The sequence below is a fragment of the Cupressus sempervirens genome, chromosome 7, assembly GCF_028749045.1.
Source record: "Cupressus sempervirens isolate cs-2001-9-10 chromosome 7, ASM2874904v1, whole genome shotgun sequence".
NCBI classification, from domain to species: domain Eukaryota; kingdom Viridiplantae; phylum Streptophyta; class Pinopsida; order Cupressales; family Cupressaceae; genus Cupressus; species Cupressus sempervirens.
The window spans coordinates 71442260-71454649 of record NC_143124.1 but is presented as its reverse complement, the minus strand read 5'-3'; the positions used below and the strand labels follow the sequence as shown (position 1 = coordinate 71454649).

The window sequence follows — 12390 nt, the reverse complement described above, 5'->3', positions numbered from 1 at the left end:
ATTCTCTCACATATGTTAGCAATACATGGCTGGTTGAGACGATAGATTATGCACATGAAGTAATACAAGATCTTGGTATTAGCATTATTGGTGCATTACGGGTTTGGGATCCAGGCGTTGATAGTATATATCTATGGCTTATTGAGGATTTGGTTACAGCTGTTTGAGATTGGATGCAGTGGTGATCAGAGTTGTACAGTCTACAAGTGCAGCGTTTTTTCATAGAGTTATATGGGATCCAAGGATCCAGTTGATGGAAGGATTGCAAAGGGGCTCCTTGTTTCGCAATATGGCCGGATTTGTGTTCTATTTGGACTACAAGGCTACCTGCAAACTCATATGGGATCCTAATACTGATTGCTTGAGGACAAGCAATTTTAAGGAGGGGAGATTTGTAATGTCCCCTTTTTGGGACATTAGAAATATTGAAGTCTTATTTTATATAATGTTAAAATTGACTCTGAGACATAGACTCAAATTATTAAAAGGTCAATTTAATGTTATAAAGAGGGCAAAAGGTCAAGGAGGAATAAGACGAAATATCAGAGGAAAGTTGAAGAGTCACAAGGTAATAGGACAAAAGCCAGAGGAGAGTTGAAGAGTCTTAGTTTGTGTATTAAAAGGGGAACGAGGCTCATTGCTGGGATGCTTGATTTATTATTCTAGATTCCAGTTCTCTCTTGTAAGAGTATTTGGAAAGCTTCAGCTTTCAACTAGTATGAGGACGTAGCCCCTCGTGCTGGCAAACAGTGGACGCAAACCCATTGTCTGGGGAGACATCAGTTCAAGTGTTTCATATGTGCTTACAAGTTCTTATTCTAGTATTCCAATCTGACTGTTAAATCTGTATTTAAGATTGGGTTCTCTAGTGTTGGTTATTGTATTGTTGTTGTATAATGCAATAACGTATCTACAGAGTTGTACAAGAGTTTTCTGGTTTTATATTACTGATTTGTGATTTACTTTCATATGTTCAAATCTTGAATAGTATCTTGGAAAGATGGTTATTTTCTTGTGGAGAATCTGCTGGTTTTATTGTTGCATCGTATTATATCTATCTATGTTGAGTTTGAATATTATATTTAAGACGAAGTTGATTAGATATCTATTGGGATTTCTACTAGGTTCGATTGTGCAGGAAAACATCTGCAATGTTTTATTTCTGAATATATTGTTGAAAGGAAAATTTAGTAAATATCCGGTTCGGGATATTTCACAAATTGGTAAATAAAGAGATATACAATCCTAACTAGAGATGAGTTATAAATTAAGTAACAATATGTACAGTCAAAAATTGTACACCCCCACGTGCAATTTAGGCCACACTTTTGTAACCACTTTAGTGCCCATTCCATTACCATTTGAGTAGGTCCACTTCAGCCTTGCATCATCCTTTCCCTCTCAAGATGCTCAGAGTCCTTGTCAGCAACTATATTCCAGTGTCAGCTCTGCATTAATCAAGTGTTATCCTCGCTACCTGTCATGTTTGAGCGTGATTCACTTAGACACTAACGCCTCGCACGGACACCTGCGTGCTGCACGTTAGTCCACCAACATCTCAACATTCAAATGTTGGTCTTGTGCATGCTTTCCACTTGTCACTTACTTTTGTCAATGATTATCTTCTAGAACCGCCCAGAAGCCTCCTATTCTCTCTTTAAATGGGGTCCTCTCTCTCTCTCTCTCTCTCTCTCTCTCTCTCTCTCGCATTGTCCTGGCCACAGCTCTCTTATTCTCTCACTCACTGCAACAAATCTCTTACAGTGATTCAATAATATCTCTACATCCCACTTCTGTCTTTGAGCATCTTGGGATTTACCACATCCCTTTCTATCAATATTATTTAATTTCCTGCAATATAGGGGTTTTCCTCCACTTGCAGGGTTTGCTTCCATATGCATATCTCATGTAATAGGGGTTTTCCTCCATCAAGCAGGCTTTCTTTCTGTTGCATTGTCATTTATTTATATTTTTCATTCAGTGTGAAGTTATCCTCTATAATTTCCGAAGTTTGTATCATTTACTTGGGAAGTGTATTTGCAGAGTTTACTATTGCTGTTATATATGTGATTATGCAAGCTTACTTGCCAAGTGTATTAGTAGAAGCGCAAGATCACTGTTGTATGTGCAATCTGCATATGATCTGAAAAGAGAAATGAGGCTCTTAATTGACTAATTAGGGTTTTCAATCATAAGTGAAAAATTATTGTAATTGGTTTGAGAACTCTATAAGGAGGTCATCATTTTTGTGGGCTGGGTTTTTCACCCTCAAGAGGACGGTTTTTCCAGGGATAAGTCTTTTGTGTTCACTGTTATTTGTATTTTGAATTTCAGTTCTTTGCTCTATTATATATTCTGGTTCCAAATTTAACACATAAATTCAGCATCATAGACTAGAAACAGCAACATAAGAAAACTTTATTATAATCAAACACATCAGACAAGCAATCAAAATCGAATCAGAAGGTCTTATCAGACCAACAGCAAGTTCATCTTTGCATAATTATAAGGTAATATCAGACAAAACAATCATAAATATTGCCAACTCTCAAGACATACATCAGATAAGCAATTAGGTAGATCAGCAAGAGATCACTTGCATATATTTTCAAAAGATATTAGAGATAGCACTTGATTAATATATATTTGCACGGACATAATTCTTAATCTTGCATAATACAAGGACAAGTCATACTATCCTTATTCTAAACATCTTGTACATCAACATTCCATTGCAATTATATTACCTACAATACATATCATCATACTCAATATTGTAAGCATATATAAATTCTGATTTTAATCTTCCTGACAATGGGGGGCTCCAATGGACAAATGATATGCTTGGCTCAAAATGTCATAAGGGACGACACTGATGACTTGCAACTACAATGAACCAAAAGTATCATTTAAAGGGGAACTTCAAGTCTTAGACAGATCAGTGAAGTGATTACCAGGATTCAGTGAGATTTACCCGTAACCAAAATAGAATAGATATGGCTCACTAATCTCTAGACATTGAATGCTGAAAAATAACTGCAAATAACTGATCCACAAGTACCAGCAGATTTCAAAAAAAGTAAGTGAAAAAAATACTCTATGCATGGCAATTCTAACAGACTCTGGTGCTAAGAATGTCTGTCAGTGAAAAAATGGCTTCTTCTTGCATATTTTGTTCTTTTAGTGGAGGGCTGCCTAAAGTTAAACCTGTCAGCAGAGAGGATTGTTTTTTGAGTCATGACCCCAGCTGAAACTCTCATAGTAATTAATACCCACCATCATGCTCACGTGAAAATATCATCCATCTCCTCAAGTAAGACATTCAAGGCATCAAATAAATATGTTCATTGGAGAAAAGTAGTCATGCCCTGGCAAGGCAATAACATACTCCACATCAACCTAAAATGTAAAATTTTCATTCCAATTGATGGCTACCCAAACAGAATAGTCATGGAAGCACATAACCCATCCTTAATTGATATCACACAGAATATAGCAGTGTAACTTCTCTGGTTAGGAAAATGTGTTTTTGCCATCAAGAAAATAAGATCATTTAACTGTGTCTTATATTTTCAGGAAATGGAAGTAATCTATTTTACAGAACCATGTCCATAGCATATTCCATCTACAGAAATGCATAGGTCACAAACTGGAAGAATTCCAACTTGCATCAACTGCTGCAATTATTTTCTCATGAATTTGGGGACCACAACAGGCAATGATTCCTCTATCAAGTCCCTCTAGGTAAATCCCCTTTGAAAAGTCAAGGGGAGATCCTCCAGCATCAGTCACAACACCCCCAGCTTCTTGTATTATAAGAACTCCTGCTGCATGATCCCATACTTTCTCTTTGTATCCAGCCCTTGCAAATTTCATAAATATTTCTGCATCACCTCGAGCTATAGCTGCATATTTTGCGATGCTATAAACACGCAATGGACGATTTCTGAAAAATAAGACATTCATTCAGTCATTAGACAAACCCTAATAATATTCACAAAATAAATATTTTAAATGATCAAGAAACCTAAAGTAAATGTCCAATGAAAAAGAACTTCCAAAACAAAAACTCACCTTAGCCCTAAACTGTAAGCAAGTCCTTCAGTGAAGGAATGGCTTGAGTTTTCTTTTTCAACTGGTTCACAAAAAGTAGCCAATGCAGGATCATCAATGGATGAAACAGTGACAGGCCTTGCTAAAGTTGACAACCCCGACTTTATAATGTCATTGACCAAAGGCTCCATCCAGGCTTGCCCACTACCCTTCTGTGCAGATATCACACAGCCTATACTCCATACTCCAGAACCTGGTGGGACCAGCATAGACATTAGTTGATAATAACGATGATGGTAATTAAGCCACTCCCTTCTCATTGGATAATTGGGGCAACCCAGAACTCCAAGCACCACCTCTCCGTCTTCTATCATAGCAAGAGCTATTGCATATTGATCTCCTCGCACAAAACCAAGAGTACCATCTACTGGATCTAGTACCCAGTGTCTTCCAGACGGTCCACCTTTAGAGCTCCCTTTTTTTATAGCATTAAGAACATCAAGAGTTCCTAGTGACTTCAGAGGGGACTCAAGCCCAAACATCACTGCTTCACTAAGGCACTCATTCACTGTGCTGACCACTCCCTGCAGTAACTCATTTCCATCCATTCCACTAAGTGCTTGCGTATCTTCTTTAGCAATCATCGAAATATGCTCCTCCCCAAAATATTGTGACAACACCCAGCTAATAACTGTTTGAACACTCCAATCTGCTTTATGAATTGGAGTGAAAATAGAAACATAACAAAGTATAGATGTGTTAAATCAAGGCCTGAAGATGCCTTATTTAAACAAGAATCCCTTTTTCATTGAAAGACCACAAATCACTTTAACAAGAAAAAGTATGACTTGCATTCAGAGCCTAGTGAAAATGTCTTGTGATATTATAGAGTATTTGAATGGAACATATTTCTCCAACCCAAATGTTATGAGCCTCCGGAATCTTTCTTCCGCTAAATTATGTTCTTTCTCCATATCTTTCTTCTCTTTTCATGCATTATCTTTAGTTTGCATTGATGACACTAAAACTGAATTTTATGTGCTCTGAGACGCCAATTTTTTAGGTTTTATTGTAAGAGAATGAATTGCACATGTCCATTCTATTTCCTCATTCTCATTTATATTTTTATGTTCTTGATTTAATTAAAAATAATTTATAGTTAGAAGAATTCTTTGGTAAGCATTCTGTAATTTTCATGAACAATACTACCAGTTCTTTCAGTTAAAATTAGTGCACAGTTTTGAGGTGGCCTTTTATTCCTGGTCATTAAATTTCTGCATATAAGTCAGAGCAGCTTATTCATAAGCAGACGCATTTTTTATAACCTTATGACAATCTGCAAAGGTACCAAATGTGGACAACGTAGGCTAGAAATGGATTAGATTATCAAATATGGAAATGGATTGTAAATGAATTTGAAAACAAAAGGATGCAACAAAATCTCATTAACTTCAAAATTTCAAATTATATTACAATTTTCAGATTTATCAATGACCAACTGCAGGGAAGGGTCAGCACAGTGAATGAGTGCCTTAGTGAGCAGTGACATCAGTGACATTTGGGCTTGATTCCTCTCCAAAATCACTAGAAACTCTTGATGTTCTAAATTCTGTAAAAATGGTAGCTGTAAAGGTGGAATCACTGGAAGACACGGGGTACTAGATCCAGTAGATGGCCAACCTGATTTTGTATGAGGAGATCAATATGAAGAAACTCATATTTAGACTACAATTATTACCAACACATTGGATTATGTATAATATTGTTCCATGCACCTCCCTCACTAATCCACAAGGGTTATTGTAAGACGAAGCATGGCTCTGAATTTTTTCAAATTTCTCTTCCAAATGCTTTTGTAGTATTTGTACTATCAACTGACAGTTCTGCAATTGGGCAATATTTTAGTTGGCATGAGTTTTCCACAGTCCATTGAGAATTTTGGTTTTTGGTTTTAATTGTGCATATTTTTCAATCAAAATATACACATTTGAAACCAAAAACAAGCATACAGTATTTTAGTTGTACATTGCATCTTTCATATGATACAGAATCAAATGAAATTTTTTGTTGATGTGCTTCGTTTAGTCATTCAAGACAAGTTTTCTTGCCATTTTGATTGCAAAAGTATTGTTCACCATAAGTGTTATTGAAGAATCATGTTTCTCCCATAAGTCTTCATGAATCCTGCTGAGCCATAAAATTTCTTGTCTCTGAAGCTATCACATATTCTACTTCCAATAATGAGAGAGCTTGCAACGAATGCTTCTTCGACTCTGTGTGATGACTATCATTCCCCAATGCATTAGGAAACCATAAGTAGATTCTCTGATGGTGAGGTGAACATTGGAAGCTTTGTGAGAAATTTAATAACCAACCGCCAGCTATCAAGCTTTTTTTTCAATGAAGTCATGGGCCTGTTGAGGATATGGAATGGGGCCACCATGATAATTATTAAAGACTATATATTCCTAACCACCTATCCTCATGCTCACCAAGGAGCTGTATTATTTCCCATAGAAGTTTCAATGCAAGAAAAGATCATAAAGCCTAAAGACTCCAGTGCATCTTGTAGGAGAGTCTAAGCCACTCACAGCAGTTTGGGGGTTAAGTGATCATCAACACAGCAACATATTAAGGAGTCAACCCTTTTGGTGACAGCCATACCAACCATAAAAGCTGTCGTACCCATCTATGAGCCATTGTACATGTGCTTGAAATAAAAAGCAATAGTTTTAGAGGCTGTTTGCCATTAATTGAGGTCAGCTATTCAAACAATAATATTAAAATTTCTGTTATAAATGACACTGCTATAAAAATCCGAGTATGAATTTTTAGCAGCAAGATATATATATTATTCCATGTGGTTGTATTGTGCCATCAAATTCTTTGGAATGAATGAATTTATGAATACTATGATTTTGAGATGAGTTGATGTTAAATTATAAACATTTCAAAACAAGTTGCAAACACTATCAGACCAACTAGCATGCCAAGTGTCTGATAGAATGTCAATAAACTAAATAAAAAACTTTGGCAAGTTGAACTAAAACTCCTGAACGGGATTTTACATGGAGCAACAAAGTTCATGATTCCTAGTCCATGAAGCTGCGATTAATTTAAGTGAAATGAACTCCCAGGTGGCTCCATTGTTATCAAAAGAGACTTTGAAGATGTTTGATTTACAACTACGTAGAGTGAAGGCCAAATGGTAATAATATAAAAATATGTGCTACCGGCACTAAATACAATGTACAGACAACACTTGGAGTGAATAAAGATGCAACTTGATGGCATTTATGTTCTACTTTTTCCACCTTCCTCCAGAGTGATAAATAGACAATTATTCGGTTGAATTCTGCCACAGGCAAGGGTTTCATTAGTTGCATGGTATTTCCTGTAACACAGAGAAAGATAACTATAAAGTCTTCATTCTTTTGACATGATCAATATGCAAATTGCAAAATGGTTGGCTGCGTTGAGCCACGCTTTTATTGAATCCAGGGCAGCAATTGTGGATTAGGTTGGACAATTTTGGAAGAGCAATATTGACGGTTTACATTGTTAGAGAATCTCAGCTTAGATTGGGTATTTTCTTTTGGATAGTTGCCAAAATTCAATTTGTGAAAAAGGACTTATGATTGTGTTTTCTTTGCAACTTCGATAAGATTCCATAGTTGTTTTGCATTTATTTCTTTTCCTCCATTGATTACGTTATGTCTCTATGGACCCATTATCACTTCTTCAGCTCCCATCATCAGATGCTTGTTATTGACTTGTCCAGCAGCCATGCCCCTACTCCTGAATAAGGTATTGTAAGACCTACAGTCTATTATGTCCGTGGGAACTATATTTTAGCACTCATCAACCAAAACCAAGCAAGTTGCTTTAGTTGAAATACAATGGCATTCTATTCTGTAGTGTCAATAATCACCCATACCAATTATTCCCAAACTAGAATCCAATTCTTCCCAGGAGCGAGCCTTACTTCTAGGAAATGATAGCACCCCAAGTATAGTTTGACCGCCCTAAAGAACCCTTTAATTCCCTCCCACCCTGCAGCCGAGCAGTCGAGCAAGCAGGCCATTTTGTTCTGGCAATTGGTATAAATGAGAGGAGCTCAAGCACCTATTGGTTCTTGTCGTCCTTGATTAATCAACCAACTCGGGTGGTCCTACGGGTTCATAGATATCATAGTGAAGTTCTTCGTTGTTAAATAATTTCCCTAGTGATCTACAGCATAACCTAGAAGCTATTTTATCCAGCAAATCTAGGCATGGAGAATTTCAGGTGTGTTGGACACCAAGAATCAAAGAGATCCACTCGATTCACCAATTAGCATGCTCTCGCTGATGATTGTGTGGGCTCCCAACCTTTCTAGAGTTGTTTGCAAACCAAAATCTCGCACATGATGATCATGAGAAAGGGAGGGCGAGTAGATACAATACACATTGATGACTTGAAAATGAACTGAGGAAAGGGCATCAATCGGAAAAATGAGTGAATTGAGAGATGGGTTGGGTGCTCATCAATCCAAGAATGGATGAACAATAGGAGCACGTCCACCAAGTGCTTCAATGCACCAATCAAAATAGGAAGGCCCCTAGAACAGTAGGGTTTTTCAATTCATCGAGCCCTAAACTATTGCTTCCCTGCATGCATACATGCAAGGTGGGAATTAGGAACTCTAGCGATAGTCCAAGTTCCACAACATTACTGTGAGATCTTTATGGCACATCTGGAATGAACAATAATAGTAGCAGGAATGTTGAAAGAGAAGAGCAAGGAGGACGTTGACACTAGAATTCCCCACCACCACCCCGCCCTTAGAATACTAGGGGTTCTAGCAACAGATGGTTGGAACAAAGGGCTAAAGTGATGAATCGTCGATAATTATTAAAATAGAAGACTAAACTGACTTACAATCACAGAATGATGAATCATTGATAATTACTATAGCATATAAAGATCACTCCATGCAACCACAGAAAAGTTACTTATTTCATCTTCATGACTCTAACAATTAACATACTCCAAAGTTAAACTCTATGATACACGTTGGAATGCAACAGTTGTCCTATTGGCTGATGGATCAAGATGGATCTCTGTTCCCTTTTTAAAAACGTTCAAATTTGACAGCTTAGTATTCCAAATTCCAAATGACGGTGATGTCAAATTGAAACTCTTGGTGTTAATGCCAACAGATCTTTAGCGGACAAAAATTCATTAAAACAGACTGTGTGAGAAGAAATTATAGTTCACATCATAGCTACACGGGCTCGTATAAGCCCAGGGAAAATATTTTGCATGGTACTCAAACTGAAGCTCTTGGTACTAATGGCAAAGAATGTCAAGCAGACTAAGAAGTCAATAAACCACTCCCCAAGATTTTTGCCAATAGTTGGTGCACCAAATGAGACTTTTGATGTGAATATCAAAGAAGGTCTAACAGACCAAAGATGAATTAAATATGAACTGTATGTGAAGAGGATTTCATTTCATTTTATTTCTCGGTTCATAGTAATTACCACATGTAACTTATACCAGTTCTGCAGTTTTGTCAGTAGGTTGTAGCCAACTTAAAATTGGTGATTTAAATTACAAAGAAGTTTGCCCAAATTGAAAGCCAAAAACACACGCTGAGTGTGATATTATTTGTCTTTACCTTTTAGTAACTATCACAGTTCCATGTAAACCCAGACCTTATATTTCTCACCAGTAGGGGGCACCTAAACTCTTGGTGTGAATGTCAAAGCAAGTCGAGAAAACAGATGACTTACAAAAATGGGTTGAGATGAAAAAGAACAAAATTTACCTCCTACTAAATTGCACAGGTCCATGTAAACCCAGATCGGATGTGTTTTTGTCAGGAATTTGCTCCAATGAGACTGACAGTTATTAAGCTTAAGACAGATGCATATGCCTCTCCCCATCTTGTATTGTGGAATCAGATATTGGAAAATCAATCTTCCCACACAGTGAAACTGTTCAAGCAGCAACAAATGCAATTCTGAGTAAAGTGGTCTGATTGATACACATATAGGCATCAAGGGTATCTAAGAGTTGTCTCAAATGCCATAAATGTATTAAAAGGAACTATGAAGTTGTAAAGAAGGTGTGAGAAATATAAAGTTATAACTTTGTTATGGTAATCAGCAAGATATCAGATTTTCTTGTTTTTAGTCAGACTCCCTCTCCCACAGGCACGTTATACACTTTCGATGGTGTAAAATCCCCAGCAACCAGAGGAATTTGCTTTTGCAGAAAGACATTATAACAGAAAGAATAAAACTAATAACTTGCCCTCGTATATTATGGGTTCTTATCCAGAAGACGCAAGAGAAAGTCTTAATAAATAAACCAAGATCTTTTTGCAAGGGCACACAATTGCGGATGACATTTTCAGTATTAACTTATTTTATTTCATCAAGTTTTTATTAAAATCTCTATATTTAGTAATGATATACTGGCCCAGATAATTTACTATAATGTCGAGTAACTAGGGACTAACAACATGTCTTTAACAGTAGTAATATGAATTCCTGCCAAGAAAAAAACTACAGGTATGTGAGGATAAATGTGGATTTTACCGGTGAAGATTACTAGAACATGAATACCCATCGCCTTTAACTAGCGTGTAACAACAATTCTTTCAAAGTAGAATATTGAATATCTACCGAGAAAAAGGTACAGGTATGTAAGGATAAATTGAATCTACAGTTGAATATTTATTAGAAAACGAATAGTCATTGCCTTTGGCATGCCAAGAGGATTAAGGATGCACACAACATAGTGCAGACACTGAATTGAATTGTAAACCAAAATGCATTCAAACAGAGAAAGCATTATATTTAACTCGACGCAAAAAAAGGGCTGCGGCAGCAGCTTGTCAACAGCATTCAGTTTTCGAAAGAAAAATTATATCCAATCACAACCGTTGTACATCCAATTCAGCATTAGCTTCTATTAAGATTTGACCTTGCATAAAACTTTAACATGACCATGAAGAATACTTGAACAAAGATCAAAAATAGGTTTAATTTCAATATGCGAAATGCCACATACCTGCAACTGTAACAAATGAGCTATCATTCTTAGTATTAGTTTTTTCTTCATTTCTTAGGAGCCTGTCTTGAACTCTCTGACAAAGTGCACAGGCTAAGTGAACTGCTCTCCTTGCAACCTCAAGCTCCCTGTCATATTTACCACCCAATTTTAGGGCACCAACCGCTGCATCAAAAGTGGGTGTCCTTAATTCTGGGGCTGTATAAGTTGAGGTGGATTCCCCATTGTTTTTAGCTTGTCCTTTCATATCCGATTCGAGGGCAAACAAGCTCTCGCCGGTACCGCACCAGGTTGGGTTCCTACTCCTAGTCCTAGTATTCCTGGAAAAACAATCCGTTTTATAAGATGATGGACAGACCACTGTCTTTACCATGTGACGAGGAGAAATCAATCTGTGCCCACTTACTTGTTGCGAAAAGCACGCACACCCAAATGAAGGGTGGGAGAGAATGGTTGCCATTTCCTGTCAATCAACCGGGTATGTTGATCTTTTTATGCCTTCCTCGTCGAGTCATAATCAAGACTGTCCGAAGGGAAATTAGATCTCTGAGATTAATTAATCTATTAAGAAGGTGGACCCGCCAATCCGGCAAAGCTTGTAAAAGTAAATAATCATGATTTTCGGATTTCCTTGGATGTCTGAGTGCTCACGAAGGGGCCTGCGCATTGAAACGGGCCACCAATTTAGTCTAGATAGATTTGGAAAGGCGGGAGAAAAAAATTGCTAGTATGACATGAGCGCTGATGCTCTTAAAATGGTAAAATGCCCATATGACATAACGCTGATGATCAAAATCTAATATATATATGCATATATATAAACCACCATTTTGTTCAAGAATTTTGTAGTCACACATGGTCCCGGGGAGGTTTTGGTTATTCGGATGGGTGACCTCCCGGTATGTCTTGGTGCTTCACCTATTTGAGCATCACCTAGATCCAATGAGTGCTACGTGTTTCATTTATTCTCATGAAAGATGGATTCTTGTGTAAATCACTACTCATGATACATGAGTCAAATGAGTTTGACTCAAAAACTATAGAGTTAAATCCTGATAGCAATATCACAATTTGACTTGCTATGGAAAAACCCTCATACTTACTAATTCATGAGCTTAAGGAGCTTTATAATGAATGGTTCATGAGGCACAACACTTGGTGAAGATTTTACAAATGGGGTTGCAAGCAGAGTGGGTTTAACCATGAAGGAAACTCCATAGTTAAGCACGCTCAAGTTGGAGTAGTACTAGGATGGGTGACCTCCTGGGAAGTCTC

The 12390-nt window shown here is 37.2% G+C and overlaps 1 protein-coding gene across 5 annotated transcripts in view; it reads right to left on the bottom strand.

The window, feature by feature from the left end:
* HL (HAL2-like protein) overlaps window positions 1-11835 on the bottom strand; it is a 57469-nt gene extending 45634 nt beyond the window's left edge. Inside the window, exons 1-4 of one of the 5 annotated variants that reach the window (XM_089790706.1) lie at window positions 11522-11834; window positions 11116-11435; window positions 4075-4762; window positions 3326-3946 (exon numbers count right to left, since the gene is read on the bottom strand). In XM_089790706.1, coding sequence (XP_089646832.1) covers window positions 3643-3946; window positions 4075-4762; window positions 11116-11362 — 1239 coding nt within the window. In that variant the 5' untranslated portion in view covers window positions 11363-11435; window positions 11522-11834 and the 3' untranslated portion in view covers window positions 3326-3642. Of the gene's footprint in view, window positions 1-3325; window positions 3947-4074; window positions 4763-11115 lie in introns of those variants that run through there. The other 4 variants (XM_089790703.1, XM_089790702.1, XM_089790704.1 and 1 more) reach the window with 4 other exon arrangements.
* Window positions 11836-12390: the final 555 nt, after the last annotated feature.